Source organism: Cyclopterus lumpus, chromosome 15 (genome assembly GCF_009769545.1).
Source record: "Cyclopterus lumpus isolate fCycLum1 chromosome 15, fCycLum1.pri, whole genome shotgun sequence".
NCBI lineage: Eukaryota > Metazoa > Chordata > Actinopteri > Perciformes > Cyclopteridae > Cyclopterus > Cyclopterus lumpus.
Window position 1 is genome coordinate 4,758,161 of NC_046980.1, and position 24,160 is coordinate 4,782,320.

The following is a 24,160-nucleotide window of genomic DNA, read 5'->3' on the forward strand; positions in this document are numbered from 1 at the left end:
ATTACAATGTATTTTCCCTGAAATATTAATAATATTATAAAAAATTATTTTCCCTGAAATATTAATAATATTACAATGTATTTCCCCTGAAATATTAATAATATTAATTACAATGTATTTCCTCTGAAATATTAATAATATTAATTACAACGTATTTCCCCTGAAATATTAATAATATTAATTACAATGTATTTCCCCTTACATGTATGCAGTGGAAGTATAAAGTAACAATGTAAACACCACCTCCTGGTTATGAACATCTGAACCCGACAAGACGTGCAGGACGATGGAAATAGCCGGCGGCCCGCATGGCCCGCGCTCAGGTCGCTGTTATCGCGGGTTCTAAAAGCACCGGGGAACCGGAGCGGAACGGAGAACGTTATCTCCGCTTCTGCACCTCTTTTTTTGGTTTCTTTTTCTGCCGAGGGAAATCCGAGGTCGCGACCTGAAGGGAACCTGCTTCAACTTTACCGTGTTTGATTTGTTTGTAGGCTTTTCTTTGAGGGGAAAGTGTGTGTGTGTGTGTGTGTGTGTGTGTGTGTGTGTGTGTGTGTGTGTGTGTGTGTGTGTGTGTGTGCGTGTGTGTGTGGGGGGGAGGGGGGGGGGGGATATTTTAAGTAACAACATTCTTTGTTTTTTGGTTACGTGTTCAGTGAGGTTTGACAGAAACTCGAGTGTTGTGGTTTGTTTGAACTCTGACTTTGTTTGTTTGTTTACCTTCATGTAGCCAAAGATGTGTAGCTCAACGGCCGAGGAGGAATCCAGGAGTGTGTGTGTGTGTGTGTGTGTCCTTCAAAAAGTATATCGGCCAAATGAAGGGTTATTGTTATTAACGCATAACTACACATTTTTCTAATCCTATTGCTATGGATTTTTTTCCAATATTACAACATTACACTCACTTAATCCTTAAATATAACGACTCTTTTTTGTTTTCTCTCACCATTTTCTTTCTTCTTTTATTTCTATTCTAACCTAATAGTCTTGTATAGAGAAAGAAATGGCATAAAAACAGCAGAAAGCTGATCAGAGCGATAATAATAATACTTCATGCAACGTCATCAAACGCCCCTAAAAGAGAAAACTAAAGACTCTTGAAGGAGGAGTTGAACGACCTGCTAGTTGCTGTTTCTTCCACACGTCTTGAACCCGGTTCTGTTGTGTCTGCACTGAGCGACGGCTGCAGAACCGAAGACGAATGTGGGAATAAAGTTTATTTACACGGCACCTTTCTGTCGGAACGTCACGGACTGCGTCACAATAAGAGAAAACGATGTGTGTGTGTGTGTGTGTGTGTAGGGTGGGGGGAAGCTAAACAAAGGCCAGTCTAAACAGGTGCTGTAGGTGGTGGACTCTGTTGAACCCTGGATGGCGGTCCCACAAACAACCCCCCCCCCCTCCATCAGATGCTCTCTACAGGGCTGGAGTGGATCTGGAAGTGGATTCTGGTTTTTGATGGGTCACATGAGACCAGCTGGTTCTAGGTTCCCAGTCTATTTGTCCATTTAGAATAATTGATTCACATTTCTTTTCACGTAAAATGAAAAAAGCGGTTTTCAAATTGCTTATTTTGTGCGATCAACAAGTTAAAAGTGGTTTTCTGTTATGAGTCGGGCCTCAAACTTTCGTCCTTTTTGACCTTTTCAGAGTAAAATGTCATATTTTTTTGCAAATAACTCATTAATTAAGCCAAGGACAATGTTTTTCAGCTAAACAATGGGAACGCACCCATCCAACATCTTCCCTCCCGAAACCGATACCTGGGCTTCGGGTACTCACACACACGGGTACTCGTGTGTCAAATGTGTTGCCAAAGTGCCGCTTTATTGTATTTATTCTGAAAAGCTTATTTAGTTTTAACTCTTTTTTTTCATGCTAACCTACTTATTTTCCAAGAACCTTTACTCTGGTGAACACCAGAAGTAAACTGGTGATTTCTTTTTGCAGAGAAGCTCCGTTTTTAGTCGTCAAAGCGGTACGAATGTTAGATTCATAATTGGTAAAAATGAACGCGGCGATGTTGTTGTTGTTGTTATTAGCGTCGCAAAACAAACTGAAGGCGTTTTGTTTTAACCCCCCTCCCGTGCAGGAGCAGCTCTGACCGGCGTAAGGAGAAGTCTCGCGACGCGGCGCGCTCCAGACGCAGCAAAGAGACGGAGGTCTTCTACGAGCTCGCCCACCAGCTGCCGTTGCCCCACAGCGTCACCGCCCACCTGGACAAGGCCTCCATCATGAGGCTGGCCATCAGCTTCCTGCGCACACGCAAGGTGCTCGCCACAGGTACGAACACAGACACACACACACACACACAAACTTCAGTCTTGTGTACTCGGACCCTTTTCTCTGCACTTCTTCTCCTTCCTCTCGTCTAATTTAAAATCGGGAGGCTGAGGAAGCTCGATAAAGAAGCGGGCCTATTGTTCTGGAATTCCTCCGCTGCGTCGGCGTCTCAGTGGGGAAAAAAAAAAAGAAACGAGATCAGAGTACGGCGACCGAACACGAACTGTTTGTGTGTTTGTCTCCAGCGTGGCCAAACAGTTTGTGTGTTGTGTTTACTCGGGAGAGGAGTCGGCGGAGTGAGGCCTCTTCAGCCTCTTCTGAACAACACGAGACTCATTGACTCAAACCTGACGTGATGTCATCTGCATAGAGTTGAACCGGCTTTAATCAATCTGCTTTGCAATAACCACTTTTTTTCATCACACGGAGACAATCTGAGTCTGTGGAGTGTGTATATATATATATGTGTGGGTGTATATGTGTATATATACATATGTATATATATATATATGTGTATATACTGTATATATATATATATATATATATATACGTAAATATATATGTGTATATATGTAAATATATTTATGTAAATATCTATGTATATATATGTAAATATATATATACGTATATATATCTAAACATACACATACAGTATGTATACATATATATATATCGATACATATATATATATACAAATATATATGTGTATATATATAAATACAAATATGTATATATATGTGTATATATGTATACTTATATATATGTAAATATATATGTCTATATATGTAAATATGTATGTGAATATATGTATTTAAATATATATGTATATATATATGTAAATGTATATATATGTATATATACGTATACATACTGTATCTAAACATACATATATATGTATACATATATATATATTTATACATGTATATATATATATATAAATACATATATAAATACAAGACAGTGAAATGTGATTTAAAACCAGCGTCTGTGACATTAAACGATAATAAACAATTGAACAAGCCGTTGTAATAACAAGCTGCCAGTGGAACAGGAAAGTCATTTGATTAATAATGAGAGCTCAACCGTATCTGTGAATCTCTACATGGCCAACTGCCATTTTATTTTGCTATTATTACCTCGTTACGTAACGATGTGATGGCCCAGTTATCGGCTTCCTCCAAACCGCTCCGCAGGTTGTGGAAACCGATGCGTACGACCGCCGCTTCCTGTTCAGTTTGATTTGCAGTGTGTCAGAAAACCAATCATTCAATCTTTATTGATAAAGTACCTTTGTTCGTACGCTAAGTGCAGCTCAAAGTGCGTCACAGTTAAAAGAAATAAAATAGGTACAGGCAAAAAGAGAAAGAAAGAAAAAATCAGAATGACAGTAAAAATCACAAATGTGAGAAGATGTAAAGTTTAGTGAGTCATGTACACACATTCATGAATCCCCTGATTAGGCTAAATAATGTACACTATACAACATACTTAATATAAACATAAACAGTATGTATATGTGTGTGTGTGTGTGTGTGTGTATATTTGCTGTAAATATTTAAAAAAGCAGAGAAGTTTGCGTAACATTTACATTTTCCACATTAACAGTACAAAGTTATGTGTCCCAAATTACACAAAACCACAAACATGTTATCTATTTATGGTCTAAGATTTTGAGACCCTGAAACTTCAGTAAAGGTAAAGGAAACTTTAAAGATGCTCAAAGCATTTAAAAAAACGTACTTAGAATAATCAACAAAGCTGTGAGCAGGAAACAGTTTTCTTGAATTTGGGTGAAGTCGCCCTTTAAATTCAAAATCTCACAGTTCACGCTCCCGCAAAGGAAAGGGACAGAAGAGAAGAGTAAGAAGAAGGCGTAGGAGTTAAGGTAACGAGAGTAGGAAAGCAGTGTGGGATGATGGAGAAGGGGGAATGAGGATGAGGAGGAGAAGGAGGAGGAGGAGGAAGATGCAGCGTTATCAGGCCCATCTGATTGCCCCGCGATGGAAGGAGAGATTGGAGAGGAAACACGGAGCTCCGCCCATCGTTCAGCCGATGCTGGCATCAAACCCCACGCTTAGCCATAACACCCGGCGCCAAACGCGCACCCGCTCTCCCACGCACACAAATACGTGAACGTGCACACGAGAGAACACACGCATCACACACACACACACGTGTAGGGAAACACCTTTGTAACCCTCTGCTTTCATAATGTTATTTGGCGACATTGAAATCGTAAAAAAAAACGGACTTAAAAATGGGAAGAAAAAGAAAAAAAAGAATCCCCACCGCGAACCGGCGAGCTCGCGTTCTGCCGTCCGGGTCACATGCTGCGAGAGTCTCACATGACCTCCGCCGTCCCGTCGCTTTCGTTCTGTCCAGCGCCGCAGAACAAATGTCAAAAATAATACAGAGGAAGTGATTATCTGAACAGCAGCTGTCCCTTTTTCTCTCTCTCTCTGCGGCCTTTTATTTTGAAACAAGGGCGGTTATGCAATCAAAGAACAACAGAGGGAAGAAAGAGTGCAACTCGGTCCAAATGACTGGTAATCGCAGCTAACTATTTAGGCCAAAGGGTGCCGGCGGTCTTTGGACTGGGGAGAGCTCTCGGTTCCCCCATATCTGGGCCCGGGTCCAAACTCGAGCCCCGGGCTCTCGCCGGGAGCCTTGAGAACGGGCCTCTCTTATCTCAGGGAAGCACACTGGAGGAATCGCAAGCACCTCCGCCCCCATTGGCTACTGGGCTTTGTTCAGCCACCGTCCACACACACACACACACACACACACACACACACACACGCACACACGCACTCCCTATTGAGCGGGCAGCCAGTTCGTATTAATTAGCTCTGCTACGAGACGTTGTTGACACACTGGAGTCTCTGTGCGTAAATGTTTGGATACCGTCGCTCGCTGCACATATTTGAGCATAATTCCATAACGTGCACAGTTTATGTCGTAAAAAGCTGTTTTGAATGCTTGTGTAATTTGTCCGGGTGTGGGGGGGGGGGGGGGGGGGGGGGGGGGAGATCAGGAGTGGCCTGAAACGCAGGAAGAAGCTGCGCTGGTTTGCTTTGGCCCTGAGCCAATGCAAGCTTGATGAGTGTGTGCACACACGCACACCCACACACACACACATTTATGAGCGCAACCCACCTTGTTCTCTGTCTCTCCCTCCAGGCTGCGGCGGTGAGGGCGAGGGCGAGGGTGACGATGACGATGACGGGCAGATGGACAGTCTGTACCTGAAGTCAATGGAGGGCTTCATCACCATGGTAACATCCGACGGCGACATGATATTCCTGTCCGAGAACATCAGCAAATTCATGGGGCTCACGCAGGTACAGCAGCACCGTTACGGCAGCACGTCGCTCACCTTTCCAATAATCAATAATGCACACAAGTGGGTGGTGTTGGTTCTGTGGCACAGCGTGTACACAACACAACGTGTACACAACACAGCGTGTACACAACACAACGTGTACACAGAACAGCGTGTACACAGAACAGCGTGTATACAACACAACGTGTACACAGAACAGCGTGTATTAATGATTAATGAGCAATGTCTCTCTCTCTCTGATCACATTCTTCTTCTTCTTCTTCTTCTTCTTCTTCTTCTTCTTCTTCTTCTTCTTCACTGCTTACCGTAGGTTTGAGACCAGCCACGAAAATAAAAATGAGAAAAGACTAAACATAAAATGTATTTGCATTAAAAACATGTGTATTATTATTTTTGCAGGTGGACCTCACTGGTCACAGCATCTTTGACTTCACCCATCCATGTGACCACGAGGAGATCCGAGAAAACCTCTGCCTGAAGACATCTGGTCAGCACACACACACACACACACACACACACACGCACCCACACACACACACACACACACCTCATTATCATTTTAATGGTAAAATGCAGTCGTTGGTGGTTTTAAACACATTTTGCCATTTGTTTGTGGACACAAACAGTGTATTGTTATTATTATTTATTCATTTTGCTTTGGGGAACATTCATTCTTTATCACACCAGGTGACATGAACCACAACTCTCTTGAGACCACTGTATCTACTAAAGTATGGCAGAAATAACTTTTAAAGTGTCCTATCGTGCAAAATGTTGACTTTATAAATTGTGTAAGGCCTTAAAATACACTTTAAAATGTATTAGAAGTTATGACGGTGTCATGTAATATTATCTGTCATGAAGTGTCTGGAACCAACGCAACAACCGACCATATAGGGAACATAAAGAGAGATACAGGAGAGGAGGTGTGTGTGTGTGTGTGTGTGTGTGTGTGTGTGTGTGTGTGTGTGTGTGTGTGTGTGTGTGTGTGTGTGTGTGTGCGTGTGTGGGGGCATTATCTGCAGCAGATAGAGAACATGGTGTGTTACAGGGTCCGCAGTGGAAAGTCACACACGAGATACAAAGGGAGAGAAAAGTAAGTAAGAAGGTTCAGAAATCCAAGTGTGTAACACTGGAAATGAATCAGAGTGTAACCAACTAACGTTTATATCATACACACACACACACACACACACACACACACACACACGGACGCACGCACACACTCACACTCACAGCGCTGCGGATAATAACTCTTATCAGCAGCGGCCACAAAACACACAAGTGGAATAACACTGTATGTTTTATAGTCCCTCTCCCTTCAACACACACAAAACCACACACCAACACACACCCTTAGAACACACACACACACACACACATGATCATCAGAGAAGTTTATTTCCAATCGCTTCTTTTGTGTAAGCGTCTCAAGATAAAGACACACTTCACCACTTTGCTCTGTGACAGCTGAACTCTGACCTCGTGATGTAACCGCTCGGCCCGATTTCACGTGTGTGTGTGCGTGTGTGTGAATAAATCAATATAATCCAATTAGTAATGATAATATATACATTTATATAGCCACAAACAGCAATTATCTCACTTCAACTGTTGCATCTAACTTCTAAAGAATAAAAAAAGTCGCGCTGAGGACAACTTTTTAAAAGTTGCAGAAGACAATGAGTGCAAAACCGATGAATTTGAGGTCTTTATGGCAAACTATAACACACCTGTTCATTGGTACTGCAGCAATAATGTCGGTTTAATAATAATAATGCCCCTTTCCTCTTTATGTGTTCCAGGCAGCGGCTTCGGTAAAAAAGGCAAAGACCTGAGCACCGAGCGAGACTTCTTCATGAGGATGAAATGCACGGTGACCAACAGAGGACGCACCGTCAACCTCAAGTCGGCCAGCTGGAAGGTGCTGCACTGCACCGGCCACCTGCAGGTGTACAACAGCCGCCCGCCGCCGGCGCCGCCGCGCGTGCTGTGCGGCTTCGCGGAGCCCCCGCTCACCTGCGCCGTCCTGGTGTGCGAACCCATCGCGCACCCGTCCAACGTCGACACGCCGCTGGACAGCAAGACGTTCCTGAGCCGACACAGCATGGACATGAAGTTCACCTACTGTGACGAGAGGTACGCACGCACGCACACACACACACACACACGCACACACACACACACACACACACACACACACAGAGTCGTGCACAGAAGGATGTACGTAGCAAGAGTGCTTTTTAATTTGTTTCAGGAATTTTATTATAATTTGTTTTCATCATCATTATAAAGCCAAAACAACCAACAATACAGTGAGATTTAAAAAAAAAATATATATATATATATATATCCTCGCAGCACGCTCTAAAAATAAAATACAAATAAGCTACTGTGTTAGTTTGCTTCTCTAATATTTGTTGATTTATTTTTATTTAAAGCCTTGTTGGGATCATAGTCGTCTGAGAGAAAACCCCAAATTATAAAAAGCAATAAAAACTCCACATTTTAGAGCCTGAAACCAGAAAGAACCGACTTTAATTGTATTTACGAAGCCCGTTTAAAGAACCCCTTCAACAGAAGAACGCCTCGGCGTCGTGGAAACACAACCCCACCGATTGCCGTGTTTTCACTGTGTCAGCTTGAGACCAAATAGAAATAGAAACGCCGTTGCATTAAAGTATTTGTGTGTGTGTGTGTGTGTGTGTGTGTGTGTGTGTGTGTGTGTGTGTGTGTGTGTGTGTTGTATGCACTAGGGTCACTATGACGGATGCACCCAAATATGTCTCTCTCCCTGGCACGGGGGGACGTGATGACACACGCACACACACACACACACACACACACACGCCCACTCTGATTCGAGTTACACAAGCTCATGCTCACAGACATGTAATCTTATCAAGTTGCTCATGTCGGACAAAGGTTTCTTTCGTGTGTGTGCGTGACGCTTAGTGCGTGCACACGTCCGTCCGTGAGCGCTCTACAAACAAGGGCCCATTTCTTTTCTTTCTTCTTCGCCCTTTTCTTGGTGTCGCTTGACAGGCGCCCAAAATCTTCTCTCCAATTACGCAAATGAGTCGGTGGTGGTCGGGCTCGTCCCTCGTGGGCTCAGCGGGGGACTCGGACTCATCAGGGGATGGAAAGTTCTTTTGGCTCACGTCGGGCCGCGTGACGGATCGAGTCGGGCTGCACCCAGAGAGAAAAGTCTTCAAAAATATGAAAGTCTTGGGGAAAAAAAACAAAAGATATTTGAGTTTGACATGAAGTGGAGAAATAGTTTTGGAAAGCTGGATCTGTCTCTCCAATGTTGAACAGATGTTTGTTGTTTTTGGTGCCATCTCTCTCTCTCGGTTAAAAACCCTTCTGTCAAAATGTTGTAGACGCTTGTGTTTGAGGCGGATCATCATCATCGTCATCATCGTCATCATCATCATCATCGTTATGATTTGATGCTGTTCTTAATGCAACCTCTTCTTGGATATGATACAGTTTTCTTGTTTTCACCTCAACTCTCATCTCTCCATTTCTGTTCTTTCTTCCTTCATATCTCCTACTCACTTCCCCTCCTCTCCCTCTCCTCTTCCTGTCCTCTCCTCCTCCTCTTCCTCTCCTCCTCCTCTCCTCATCCTCTCCTCTCCTCTTCCTCTTCCTCTTCCTCTCCATTTCTGTTCTTTCTCCCTTCGTATCTCCTTCTCACTTCCTCTCCTTTCTCCCTCTCCCTCTCCCTCTCCTCTTTTCCTCTTCCTCTTCCTCTTCCTCTTCCTCTCCTCTCCTCTTTTCCTCTTCTCCTCTTCCTCTCCTCTCATCCTCCTCTCCTCCTCCCCTTCCTCTCCTCTCCTCTCCTCTCCTCTCCTCTCCTCTCCTCTCCTCTCCTCTCCTCTCCCTCTCCCCCTTCCTCTCCTCTCCTCTCCTCTCCCCCTCCTCTTCCTCTCCTCTTCCTCTCCTATCAGGATCATGTTATCTGAGGACAAGAGTGTCTGCTCTGCCAGAACCTTCTCTCTCCTCTTTCACTCACACCATCAATCCACAACACACATAGTTACGTGTCACGTAGTTCACCGACTTGTGTTTCAATAAATTACATTAAAAAGATTTCTTGGAATTTTTTTGGGGGGGAGGATGAAAATGCTGTTAGATGATGTTATCGATCACGGATAACGACTACAGTCATTGTGTTTTCATCGTATAGCTTAATTTAAATCTCTAAATTAGGGTTCCCTGCATCCTTTTATGTGACATGAGGAAAACAACCAATCACGTATCGCTGCTCGTGAAGCTGGTGAATGTCAAATCAATTAAAGTATAAGAAAATAATTCACATGTGCAAAATTGGATGGTAATTGATTGAACGTTGGTAATGTCAAACAATGCATACTGTCGATTGTTTGGAGCCACAATCACATTAGAAAATGATATTTTTTTTAATATCAGATAACTGCATTTTATGACACAATCACTGTTTTAAAAATAGACTTTAAGTTTAGTACGAAGGTTGCACCGTCGTATTGTTTATTCATATTCATGCGTAAACACACACACACACACACACACAGCTTACTTACTCCAGATTATTATTTGCCAGACTGAAAGGTTTTGGTGGAGGGAGGAGTGGAAAAAGAAATCACATTCCAGCCTCTTTTAATTTAGGCTAAGCGTGACGAACGAGTCTGCACTCTTTGTCCCGGCTGATCCTCTCCGGTCTCCTCCTAAAACCTCGTGTCCACGGGGTCACTTCCTGTTGATGGTCTGGATTATGTTCTCACAGCACAGCTCGTCGGGAGGAGACTCGAAGACTTGAAAGGGAATAAACCACGTTGGGTTTGTTCGGTGTGAAACAATTACCTTAGATACCGTCTACACTCAACGAAGTCAAATGTCGAGACGCACCTGAACGCCTCTTTTGATGACCTTTTGTTATTGAGGTAGTTACAGTTGGAGGGAAATACAAAGGTAAAAAAGGGGATTTTCTTTTAACAAGATCCTCATTAGCGAGCGACAGAAAAGAGATAAGCTGTTCCCAGAATGTTCTCGGAATGTGGACCGTTCTTATTTTTGGAAGACCCCCCCCCCCCCCCCCCCCCCCCCCCCCCTCCCCCCCCTCCGCTTGATTTCCAAAATCGTGTGTGAAGCCTTTTGAAGTGCAAAAAGGTTCAAGACGGAGTCGGGATTTGTCTTGTACGAGAAGGGAATCAAAGGAAAAAGTTCAAATTGTTGACTTGAAATCATGTGGATTGTTGAACGTGTGTGTGTGTGTGTGTGTGTGTGTGTGTGTGTGTGTGTGTGTGTGTGTTACAGGGTAACAGAGCTGATGGGCTACACTCCTGAGGACCTGCTGGGTCGCTCCGTCTACGACTTTTACCACGCGCTGGACTCGGACGGCGTCACCAAGAGCCACCACAACTGTGAGCGCACGCACACGCGACTCGCGTGTACACACACACACCCACAGTGTGTGTGTGTGTGTGTGTACGGAGCATGGGCTTGGTATTAAGATGTCTTGTCTTTATTAGATTAAGCACAACCATTGATGGCCTAATGAGGTTTGCACACACTGGACAAGGGGACCAGGTGGCCTCTATTACATTGTAATGTGTGTGTGTGTGTGTGTGTGTGTGTGTGTTAACCAGCCTCTGAAGTGTCATGGCTTTTCTCACCACTGACAGTACTCTTTATCATTAGAAGCTCATTTAGTTCCTTAAAAGCACTCGTGTACAATAATGGCGGTGTGCAAAAAATAAAAATAATAAACATCCGTCTAACTCACATCATCGCTTTTAAGCTTTTTGTGCGATTTTGACTTTTTTTAAAACCTTCAGTTAACATCTCGCTTTCGGACAATGAAAGGTTCCCTTTTTTCATTTTTATTTTTCATAAAAACAAGGAATAACTCCGGGGCGCAGTTTAATTCATGAATTTCTGTCGGTATTTTCAAACTGACAAATGAAATTAAGGACTCCATATTGTCTGCAGATTATGTGTTTCGTTGTGTGTGTGTGTGTGTGTGTGCGGATTTATTTTGGTCCCTTTTTAATTCTGTTCCTAATCGTCCATGTCGACAGTTCTTAGTTGTCTGCAATCTGCTGAGATAAAGGACTCTCTATCTCTCTCTCTATGACACACACACACACACACACACACACACACACACACACACACGACCCGCTCTCACGGCCAGCGTGACCAGCCTTTCGATCAGCACACGCTAACTCACAAGTGTTCTCTCCTACATTTAATATTACCCTCCCTCTAAACACACACACACACACACACACACACACACACACACACACACACACACACACTCTCTGACCACCGCTCTGCTTTCCCACGCCAGTGTTGACCTTTGGACTGCAGCCAGCAGCTCAAAGTCACTTTCTCCTGCCGACTTGATGTCCGGTCATTTTTTAAACAGCCTCGTGCAAAATAAATACTTGGATATAAAAAAATTAAAAAAAATGTAAACAATTTTATAAAAATATATTTATTATACATTTTTAAAAAAAGAGAACCAAATTCAGCACACAGAGCTGGTCTGAGCTTTGACTGCAGAGTTGAAAGATTATCGGTCAAAACTTATCTCTCTTTTATCGTATTTTATCTTGGTTATTACTTATTTACTGGAGCTTTACTTCTACTTTCATGTTGTCCACCGGGTGAACACAGTTTCATTGTTTTAAGCACCATGACAATAACTATCTGTTCTTTTCTCTCATTGATATGAACAGACAGATTATTATCTAGTTAATACTGGACGATAAAATAGAGTATTGATAACTTTACATAAGATCAAACAATGATTCCCATAATAAAGCGCGTTATCCAAAACCTCCGTAGGAGCTGAACATCTTTTAATACACAATTATTTTTTGCTAAATGAGGTTATCCAAAATGCCTTTAATAGGATTTTCATATGACTAAGCAGCTGAGGAGTGAGAGGACAATAGCTCGTAACACAAAGCTCTCTCTCTCTCTGTTTCTCTCTCTGTCTCTCTCTGTCTCTCTCCCTCTCTCCCTCTCTCCCTCTCTCCCTCTCTCCCTCTCTCCCTCTCTCTAGTGTGTTCCAAGGGCCAGGCGGTCAGCGGTCAGTATCGCATGCTGGCCAAGAACGGGGGCTTCGTCTGGGTGGAAACCCAGGGGACCGTCATCTACAACAGCCGTAACTCCCAGCCCCAGTGCATCGTGTGCATTAACTACGTCCTCAGGTGAGCACCGGCAGGACAAAAGGTTCATTCATGTTCATTCGTGTTCATTCATATTCATTCATGTTTATTCATGTTTATTCATGTCAACATTGGGTTGAATGAAGTGTCGTGTGGTTCTTTTCCCGACGTCCAGGTTCCTTTAAAACCGTTATTTAATGTAGTAGATTAAGTACCGTGTGTACTTCATTCTGTGTACTGTGTGTACTTCATGTACTGTGTGTGTGTGTGTGTGTGTGTGTGTGTGTGTGTCAGCTCGTGTCAACAATCTCTCGCTTCTTATTCCTATTTATTTATTATTTCTTTAAGCGTGTCACCCTGTGTCAGTTGTGATTTCTATTGTTTATATATTGTTACACTCCGATGATCACTGAAACACGATATGGTTATGGTGGTGTTTGTATATTTACACATAGTGTTAATACTTAAAAGTGCTTTCCTGTGTTAGGGGGGAATAAAGGTCATTTTGGACCACGATCTTTTTTTACTTAGTTAACTATCAAAAAGCTCAAAAGACAAAAACGTGCCGTAGTTAAATATTTATTTTTTAATATTTACACATGTCACGTGCGTCGGGACATTTCGCTCCTCTTGAAATTGTCTGCCACGTCAAATCAACTCCTAAATAACGTCCCATTGATTATTCAAATGAATATTATAGTATGGATGGATTTCACTCGTGAGGCGCGGCGTAAAAACCTCCACTCTCTCCGCTCTCCTGCAGCGACATCGAGGAGGAGTCGATGATCTTGTCCCTGAAGCAGACGGAGTCCCTGTTCACGCCGCACCGCATGAGCAGCTTCTTCACCGCCGGAGGTGCAGGCGTGACCGGAGAGCCGGGAAAAGCCCTCTTCACCAAACTCAAAGAGGAGCCGGAGGAGCTCACCAGGCTGGCTCCCACACCCGGGGACACCATCGTCACCCTGGACTTCGGTCTGTATTGCCTCCACAAAAAGGGGGGGGGGGGGGGGGCACCTTGTAGTGCATTATTAAACCATGGCAACCTGGCAAAAACTGAAGATAATCTGTACATAATCCCTCTTTTTGAACTTGTTGTCAGATAAACCCATGCTTATGTTAGTTTAATTGGTAAATGAAGTACACGGAGGTTCAGCATCGTTGCTATGGTAACTGCACGACGAGCATTATATTACAGTAAGACTGAAACATTTATTATACATTTTTTTGTTGCAATGCCATGTTAAATATTGTACAAACAGATTTGCTCGGTCTCTATAAATTAATTTGTTTATGCCATTATTATATTGTTGTATAAGTAGTATTTTCTACTCACATTATTGGCACTGATTAAATGTTTTAAACTTTAGTATTCATATTTAAAAAGCTACTTAGATCCTTAGAGAGGAATCATTTTTCCCGCGTAAATTAGTTTCATTAAAATGGCCAATTACACCCATACATACTGTACATAAATCAGCTGTCATGTCACGGTAATTCTTCATCCTCTTTACAACCGACTCTTCTTCTTCTTCCTCTTCTTTCTTACAGATCAGTTCGAGGAGCCCCGGCAGCCCGGAGGATACGCCCAGGCGTCCGCGGCATCGATGCCCCCCCCTCCGGGACCCACTTCCTGGGCCAGCGAGAGCCACAAGCCCGCCCCTCCGGCGTCAGTCCCAAGGGACGTGGCTAACACGGCCGGCGCGTTCACCGTGCGGCGGAACCCGCCGCCGGGCAGCGCCACTCCGAGCCTCAGCGGCCGCTCCACGGTGAGGACGAGGGGGGAAGCGGAGGCCCGAGAGCGTCAAATTGAAAAGGAGTAATTAGTTAGCGGTTGTGTTTGTTTCCTAGTTTGGTCCTTCTGTGTTCAGTGAGGCCTGTGGGGGTCAAAGGTCCCTAACTGTGGGCAATGTGTGTGAGAATAACGGGGGTGGATATTTGGGAGGAACGGGCTCTTAGCAGTGAATAGTGCCTTTGTCGAAACTCATCTCTTGCTCTTTGTTTCGGTGCTTTTCTTTTTTAAACTGTTCTTTGGCTCACGTGTTGTCCCTTTCTTTCTGGCCATGTCCTCTTGTTCCTCTCGGCTTCCTCTATCGGTGTCGTCCCCTTTTATTCTTCCTCTCCTCTCCATCCTCCTTCCCTTGTTACCCCCCTCCCCTCCCCCTGCAGCCCAGCAGCCCAGGTGACTACTACAGCTCTGTGGAGAGCGACCTGAAGGTGGAGCTGACTGAGAAGCTGTTTTCTCTGGACACGGAGGGAAGCAGTCCTGCAAACACGGAGGTGCAGCTCCCATGAATCTGACTGAAAGCTTGGCTTTCCTTGTCTCTATTCCTTTCTGGCAAAAGCGTATTAGAACATGGGCAAGATTATACCCATATTGAAGGATATCGTCTTCCTCACAAGCACATTATTAAAATGACTCTATATATATATATATATATATATATATACTTATTTATATATCTAAATATATATAAGTATATATTTATATATATATATATATATATATATAAATATATTTATATACTTATTTATATATATATATATATACTTATTTATATATATATATAAATATATACTTATATATATATATATATATTATATATATATATAAATATATATATTTATATATAAATATATATATGTATATATATTTTTTATATATGTATATATATTTTTTATATATATATATATATATATATATATATATATATATATATATATATGTATATATATATATAGCTGGCTGAGTTAGTTAAACACGCTATATAACTGCGTTTTTCACTTTCCCAGAGCAACTTGAGTGACTTAGAACTGGAGACTTTGGCTCCTTACATCCCGATGGATGGCGAGGACTTCCAGCTGCATCCCATCATCACAGAGTCCGAGCCCATGGAGGGGGGTCCAGCAGGATCCATTGGGAGCAACAACGGCCTGGCCAAAACACAACAGTCTACCCAGGGGAGCTTCAGCAACATCGCCAGCCTCTTCCAGCCCCTGTCCTCCCCTCCTCAGCCCCAAGGCCACTACCAGCACCAGCCGGCTGCGTCCTGGGCCGCGGGGGAGGAGAGAGGCTCCAGCCGGGGGGCCGTGGACTCCCGTAATGGGTCTTGCGTAATGGGGCACATGCAGAGTCATGCGTTCCAGGCTCCAGCCAGCGCCCCTCTGTCCTCCATGGGTGGCAGGCAGAACCTGCAGTGGCCACCGGACCCTCTGAAAACATACCGGCAACAAGCCGCCAAGGTGTACCTGACGGACCGTTTGTCTGGAGAGGAGCGCCCGTCCTGCCAACAGAACGTGTCACACCTCATGCACAAACAGAGGTGATGTGACATCCACGACCACTAGAGAGGTTTTTAATATCTGGCTTAGGTTTACCAGCTATTTCTTATAATTAATTGATTAAAATGCAATTTGTGTGTGCACATGTGTGTGTGCGTGCAGGTCCATTGACAGCTTTGTGCAAGCCTACGGAGACATGATTCCAGCCAGAGTGGCCATGGCCAACAATATCAAGCGCTCCTTCACTCAGATGACTGTGGTGAGTTTCTCTGATAAAACATGCAGTATTTATTGTACGATTGATGATACAGTATCATGAAAAACTCCCTTTTTCAGTGCTTGAGTACATACATACATTTCGGGTATCTGGAGTGCCTACCAGCCCCCACACTGTAAAATAACACAACCGTGTCAGTGTTTGTGGACTTTCTAGATAACAAATAACACGCGAGCACGTCAACGTCTTTTAGTAGAAACCCCAAATAACCTGAAACCTCACATTTAGTTTGACTTGTTCTAATATGGAGGAAACAGAATTAAATTTTTTCACCATGTAAACACAATAATAAATTTTTTTTTTCAATCATCCAATCAATGTTGTGCGCCTCGAATTATTCGGGGGGAATTCACTCTTTTGCCGCGGACGTGCGTTTGTGCTTTCAGGGCGACAGCACGCCTTCAGAAGTCATCTGGAAGAAGATGAGGGGTGACAGTTGTGCCGCCGTGGACCGCTCCCTCAACGCCAGATCACTGGCAGGTACGAGCTCACGTCTGTGTGTGTGTGTGTGTGTGTGTGTGTGTGTGTGGGGGGGGGGGGGGGAAATGTTGCACCATCGTCCGTTCCATCCAACAACTGTACCCTGTTGTTTCTCCCGTGTCAGCGCCAGAGATGGGCAGGATGATGCCAGCCGTGCAGCAACAAAGGAAGAGTCAGTATCCAGGAAGCGGGATAGGTGGTGCAAGTGAGAAACAGTTCCTCCACAAGAGCTGCAACTACATGTATAACATGCAGCCGTCTAACAAGGCCGAGGGTGAGCTGACCTGACTGTACCGCTTACAGTCCACGGTGTTAACTATCATCACTGTGTAGCTGTGGGCACCGTACTGTTTTCTTATTTATCTGATAAATACAACACACGGGATTTTAGGAGAACCACAGATTTCCAGTGGCGCAACGTGGTAGGATGCGAGGCAAAAATGAAATAAATAAACAAGCTCTTTTAAAACAACGTTAACGACAGAAAGTGAGCCAAATAAGAAGAAGAAAAAAGGGGGATGGAGAGAAACGGGAGACCTGACAAGAAAAGGTTGTACAAATGACGAACGCACCGACACAACAAAGGGAAGAGATGCACAGGCTCAGAAGAAAACACACAGTAAATATGGAAGAGCGGCCGGTGCAAGACGGGAGAGCGTCATTTGCAAAGTGTGAAGACTTGAACTCGAGGTGGAGGCGTAACAATGTACGGATACGTGGCATCCCGACAGAGACGTCGGTGACGACAAAGTCCAGATGACATTGACATCTGTCTTGAGGGGAACACGCCCCCCTCGCAAAAGAGAACAGTGCTCCCCCGAGAGCGATCAATGCCGCAGGCGGTGGAAACAAAAGAATACATCTGAGGGAAGGAGGGGTCTACTTCAATCATAGACTACGCCACTGAGATTCAGCGAGAAGAGGAAACGGGGAGTTTAAAAGAAATAAAGGAAAAGAAGCACCTCATGCGCAGCTAAAAATGTACCTGGAACCCTCATTGAGTGCACTCACAAACACCCTCTTTATGGTAAGGACCAGAGTTGAATGAATACATACAGAAACAAGAAGTGGAGGTCCTGAAACACCTTTAGACATGAAACAGTACAAGTGAGCATCTTAATGTGTATACATTACTGAAACGAAATTGTCTGCGTGTATATTCTGTTTCATGTTTAGTCTCAGATTCCCATTTCGTATGTGTGCGGTGACGGTTTTATGGGCATGTGAGCATTGTTGGAGACAAAAATTGTCTTTGCCCAAGACTGATTGGCTGATATTGCCGTGCAAATGACAATCACTTCCTTTCCATTTCTGTCATCTTCTAGGCATGGCTAGCCGCTTGCTGGGCCCTTCGTTTGAGGCCTCCTGTTTGCCGGAGTTGACCCGCTACGACTGCGAGGTCAACGTCCCCCTGCAGGGCAACCTGTACCTCCTCCAGGGCTGTGACCTGCTGAGAGCCCTGGACCAGGCCACCTAGAGCCCCAGATTCAAAATCTGCCTTAGACCTGGACTCTTTCCCGACCCTAAGCCTCAGTCTGCAGCCCAAGACTTAAGCCTTTCTTTACCTTCGTACCTCTGGGCCTTCTGAGAGCCCCGAGGCTAAGCTACCTATAGGGAATGTTATTCATAACCATATCCTGCCTTATTTAGCTTCTGTGCCTCAGCCCACACTATTGTTCCCTGTTCCTTTATAGTTCTGTACGTACACCATCTACAAGCCGAGATATCAGGGTCAAGGTCTCTTTCCTGGAGCTCTTGGTTGAACCAGCGTACAAAAGTCGCCCTTCATTGAGCCAACCACATAGATGACCCACACATATAACGTAACATGGGTCACTTGGTGAACGCGAGGACAGTTAACAGAGTAAAAATAATGCGTCACGGTCCGCGGAGAAATCTCCCCACACCGGGATTTACCGCCGGTCACCGGGGTTTTGCGTAAACGTCAGAAACACCGGCTGAACTCGGGGTCTTTGGCGTAAAAAGGGATTCAAACCTACGACCCGTGTCTTATCGAGGCCCGGTGTCCGTCTCAGTACTCCACCCTGATATGAACTGCAGCTCAGTTCACAGACATAGCTTCTCTTTAGCAGCTACTCCGCTAGCTCAGAGGAGAAGTGTTATACTACCTAGACGACACTGTGTTCTATCACTTTGAATATTTAACCAGCAATTGAACCCAGCCCACTTTCTTAGTCTCTGTCAAAGTTGGGTGTCACGGACACGAGACATTTTTAGATTTAAAACCACCCATAATTATTTTTAAAGCATGCTATCTCTTTCTGCCAATCAAGTAGACATGCTCCCAAAAATTCCAAATCGCCTATATTAGGATGTCCAACTCAAGTAAAAACAACATTCAACTTGTACATGACAATATAGAGAATATTTCATTTTTTGTGTGTGTCATGAAACACTTATTTAGGTTTTATTTCATCCTCCCAATAAGCAGAATAAAAGTGATACACCCAGCTCGGCTTGAGCCTTTTTTCCGCATGTTAAGACAGACACACGTAAGCAGCCATCGACCTCTTCTTGCCTGAATCCATCCCACCGGAGTCCCTGTAACATCACCATCTGCTCTGTTTAAATAATAAAGTAGTGCAGTTTGTTCTTTCAGGAGTCGAGTTCACAGTCGCATTTCTTCTGTTTGGTTCAACTGTCATTACATATGCATTATATTGTTATTTTACTTATTATAATAACTCTTTTTACACATTATACATTTTAGCTATTTCATCCTAATCGACAGGAGATACCAATACTGCTTTACTTCTCCATATTTGTTTTTATGTTCTTATTCTGCCAACCGGATGCTTTTATTGCTTGTGTCCAACTCACAGAGACGCTAAACATATATTGTAATACATGTATTCTACTGTAAGTTGAATGTTAAGTTTTTGTTGTTTTGTTTTTTAACTTCTCTCCTTACGTCTGTCCCTTATTTATCCAAACGTGTTTTTCTCACACTTGACTTTCTCAGTCAGGTTCGTAGCTTGTGTGACGACAGGGATGTTTTCTTTTTGTGCAATTATTTCATTGAGCTAAAGATGATGTAGTCAGCGGCAAAGCTTGCCTTATTCACCAAAACCGATGGCTTTGCACGAAAGCATCTGACTTGCACACATTGTAATAGTTAACGTGATTACATATTGTTGACTTGCACTTCACGCGACATAGAAAACCATAAAAACCAGTAGTGAGCACAGACGATCTAGTGGGCCAGGGGTGGGGATAGAAAAATGGGGAACCTCTTGCGAATGAGAGTTTCACTTTAATTGTTGCCCTTAATAGATCACGTGTCTTCGGCTTTGTAACTACAGATCAACTATATATCAGCTTGTTTTGCAGATCTTGGTCACATGCAGACTACGTGGTTTTACATTTTGTTTTTTGTTTTACAAAGTGTTCCGCACCACAACAACGTAGCTTGCGGAATGGTTAGCTGTAGTGGGAAGTACGTGAGATTTGTAGTAAATCGGTTTAAAGGTCACAGGCTCTAATCAAGAGATGGCACTTTTTCACTTTGGCTGATCCAAAGGACGATTGGCCAATCAAGAGTGCCACTCGCGTCGGTTCCGTTAACCCTCAGTCGCCCCTTTGTTGTGATATTAGCGTAAAAAAATGTCCCAATAAATTCTGGCCTCCTTCACCCTCTTTGCACACCACTGCACAATCCAATCGGTCTAAAGTCGATGGCCACAGCGAGTAGGTGAGCGCGTCCTCATTCAGACTATACATATGTACATAGTAGCAGCAGCAGCCTTAGTTTCAGTGCAGTTCACCAGCCTGTGAAGTGACTTGAAGTGTATGTATTATTCTTTATGGTTTAGGTCAGTTTATATTGTAATTCATGACAATATCAGAAAGTTTTGACACAGACTATTATTAGTAGATCTAATACACTATGAACTATGAGTAAGGTCAGAGTTTTTATTTTCAAACTAGAAAACTGCAATTTTCACCCAAATGATGTCGGTAATCTCACCGTTAGCCAAACGTTAGCCAAACGTTAGCCAAAAAGTTAGCCAAACGTTAGCCACGTTTCCCGTACACTCAAAAGTATTTTTTGTATTAATCTCACTCTACTTTTTGAGGTAATCATCTTTGTGTGGTGACCACTTAAGAGAATGAATTATAGAGCTTTGTTCACGTGTTTAAAGACAAAACTAATGTTGAAGATAGTGTTTTTTCGTGTTTGTGTTCTGGTACTTTGTCCTTATGCAGACGGATCAGATCCCTGGCTGTGCAGTTTTCTTTGTTGTGGAATTTTTTGTTGTTGTTGTGGCGTTTATCCTTAAATATCCTATCGCTAAGATATCTACTGGATCTGTTGGCTGGGCAGTTCTGTTTTTGTTCTTGCTTTAAAAGGCGATAAAACAAACAAAAAGACGACAGGAAAAAAAGTTCCGATTAAAGAAAATGAATTGGTTTCACTTTTCAGATATATGTAGCATTTTGAATATTGTAAAGAAGGTGAAGTTGCCACATTATTAATCATAGTCACCATGTATGTTTTTAGACTTTGTATAACATCTCCTCTTGGATCCTAACACTATATTTTGATGTTCTCTGATATATGTTGTGCTGACATTTTCTTTAAAGTTCAACCTTTTTTTTAATCCTTATAATGTGCCTTATGGTTGTCCCACTGCAAACCGAGTTTGCCCTTCAAGCGCACAGTTGACTTCCTTTGAAAATCCCAACTTGAAAACGTATCTTAACAACCAGCTGGCATTTGTTGTTGGGATGATCATTTTCATAATAACCCCTCGGGTCGTGTAGTCAACAGCTTCCTCTGAAACAATCATTTAGATCCAGATAGAACCGCATACGATGGAAGGCTCTAAAGGAGAACCATATTAGAACCCATTGTAGATTGCCTGATGATAACAAGTACAAATGTGTGAACGTTTTAAAAGCTCACGGTCTGTTTGACGATGACGCTGCTTGTGGGCTTTGGTTTAGTCGGAAGAGATTTGACTGGACAGTAAAAGGTCAGAGGGGAGGGTCAAAGGTCAGAGGGGACAGCAGTGAGAAAGTCAGCGCCTTGCTTTTTGCGGATTACTTGACACACATGTTGAGAGTCCATTACGGTCACTCTGCAGAAACCAAATGTGGCGGACTTTTGTCTTTTAAAAAAAAAAGAAAAGAAAGTGGTTTAAAAAAGCTGTAAAGTTTGCCTTAAAAAAAAATTGGGATGTTTAAGAAAGGCAATAACCAAATGTGTTGAAGTAAATCACAGCATTTCAACTGAAATGAAGTATATAAAGCTGTCGAGCAGTGACTACAATGTTATTACAACTAAGTCCAATTCTATGAATATTAAATCCAGGTTGTAGAAGAGAAAATCGAGCCAGCTAAACCACATGATGTTTGATAGGAGTGGAGATTATTATTATTATTATTATTATCCTGTGAGGGGTGAGAAACAGTTATGAAGGAGGAAGGAAAATAAGTAATATCGACTTGAATGATACACAGAAAGTGAGATGCATTCTGCTCAGCCTGCCCACTGATGCATTTCTCCTCAACTCCTCCACCAGACTTATAACTCCTCTGTTACTACTCTCACTCCCTTCTGACTCAAAATGCCACATTTGATTTTCTCTCCTGATACGTCAGCAATTACTTTAGATAAGAGGTTTTTTTTTTTATTTTTATCATTGCTCAGATTAAAAGTTCCTTTTTCAATGTTAAAGGCAAATTGAGATATTCCTATTGGTAGGATCATGTATAGTATTACATATGTCCTGTATAAGGAACAATTATAGAAATAGAAGTTAGTTGGATGACAGAAAAGCACCTTACAAGCTTGTTCAAAGCACGTTTTTTAAAACCTTATTTTTTAAGTACATTTTTGGAGACCAAAGAGGTTTTGAGTTTAAAATGTTTAATGTTCTGAAAAATGCGCTTGGAAAAAGAACAAGACCTCAGATGTCTTTTTTTTTTTACAACTGATGAGATTTGAACTAAATTGGGTTAATGTATGTGAAAAGAGTTGGCTGGATGGAAGTCGTTTTTTAGAAATACAAATTTGAGGATAGCTTCTGCTCAACTAGCTTCAATCCGACAATTAAAAATAAAATGTTTAAAAATTGACGAATTTATAGGACCACTCATTTGAACTAACTTTGATTTTATGAAATACACCTCATTGAGTCTTAAAGCTTCTTAGCAGATGTAGTTTTATCTTTGCTAAAATTAAGAAGTGTAAACAAGGGTAAATGTTGTTCACCTTGGAATATGGATAGTTGACCTGAGGAGCAGGTGTCAGCTATTCATAAAGAAAAAGCAGATGCTAGTAGCACAGATGCTAACCCCAAAATGGGCGGGGCTTAATCTCTCTATTTCTATCCTAGAAGGCAAACACCAGATCTAGTACTCAACATGCTGTGCTGCTTGAAGGGTTTTCGCCCCAAAACAAAAGTCACAGATGGTGTCAGGAGTTGATCCACTCACTCATTGCACTTCCTCTTTAAAGACAATATCAGCATCTTCTGTCTCAACAGGGTTTTCCTTTGTTTTTACTGATGGGATCCATGTTTAGCTACTTGTATTCTGTTTTTGTCAATGTCATACAGTACAGTTATATTAGCTGATCAGTGATCTGCATTTTTTTTTAATATGCTAAAAAATCCGTATCGATCTTATTATTATTATTATTATCATATATTATCAATGTTATTACTATATGGGGAATTTAACCCGATAAGAAGTTTGTGTTTATGCACTGATATCTTATAATTAAAGCATACTGATCTTACCCTCCCTCACTGGCTTCCTGCGTGGTTTATTGTTTTTCATTTTAATTTATATTCTGATCATTAATAGTTTCGATGGAGGAAATCATTCATTAATAATTAATAATTAGAACTAAAAGGTTCAGTCCCAGTAAAATGGCCTCAAGTAGCACATCTCTCCATTTCTAGATTGGTTCCAATCTAAATATTTACAGAAATGATTTTTTTGTAAATATATTAACGATTTTCTTAATGTATCTTATAAACGTTATAGTTTAGATTGTCATAACAACAAAATCAAGACAAATGTCTTCATATTATGCCATGAAAAAGTCAAGGTACAGGAGTAAAGTGATGAAATGTCAAAACGAACAGTATTATACATTACAATATGTAGATAGTTGCAGATTATTTAACTAACTACTTAAAACATACAATTAGCTCATGAAGTTTGAATTGTACAGACCTGAGAATGGGGGTGACTACAATAGTCAATACAAGAAGACATAACAGCATATATGATCATCTCTAATTCAGCTGTTGATAATAAAAGCTGCTTATTAACACGGCGGTCAAACGACAAGGATTAGTCAAA

At 42.4% G+C, this 24,160-nt stretch overlaps 1 protein-coding gene across 2 annotated transcripts in view; it reads left to right on the forward strand.

Moving 5' to 3' along the window:
- epas1b (endothelial PAS domain protein 1b) overlaps positions 1 to 23,598 on the forward strand; it is a 32,134-nt gene extending 8,536 nt beyond the window's left edge. Inside the window, exons 2-15 of one of the 2 annotated variants that reach the window (XM_034551702.1) lie at positions 2,090 to 2,280; positions 5,461 to 5,621; positions 6,023 to 6,110; positions 7,429 to 7,762; positions 10,922 to 11,028; positions 12,681 to 12,828; positions 13,550 to 13,758; positions 14,335 to 14,552; positions 14,953 to 15,063; positions 15,577 to 16,106; positions 16,228 to 16,324; positions 16,729 to 16,822; positions 16,947 to 17,096; positions 18,148 to 23,598. In XM_034551702.1, the coding sequence (XP_034407593.1) occupies positions 2,090 to 2,280; positions 5,461 to 5,621; positions 6,023 to 6,110; positions 7,429 to 7,762; positions 10,922 to 11,028; positions 12,681 to 12,828; positions 13,550 to 13,758; positions 14,335 to 14,552; positions 14,953 to 15,063; positions 15,577 to 16,106; positions 16,228 to 16,324; positions 16,729 to 16,822; positions 16,947 to 17,096; positions 18,148 to 18,299 (2,590 nt within the window). In that variant the 3' untranslated portion in view covers positions 18,300 to 23,598. Of the gene's footprint in view, positions 1 to 2,089; positions 2,281 to 5,460; positions 5,622 to 6,022; positions 6,111 to 6,326; positions 6,720 to 7,428; positions 7,763 to 10,921; positions 11,029 to 12,680; positions 12,829 to 13,549; positions 13,759 to 14,334; positions 14,553 to 14,952; positions 15,064 to 15,576; positions 16,107 to 16,227; positions 16,325 to 16,728; positions 16,823 to 16,946; positions 17,097 to 18,147 lie in introns of those variants that run through there. The other variant, XM_034551703.1, reaches the window with a different exon arrangement.
- Positions 23,599 to 24,160: the final 562 nt, after the last annotated feature.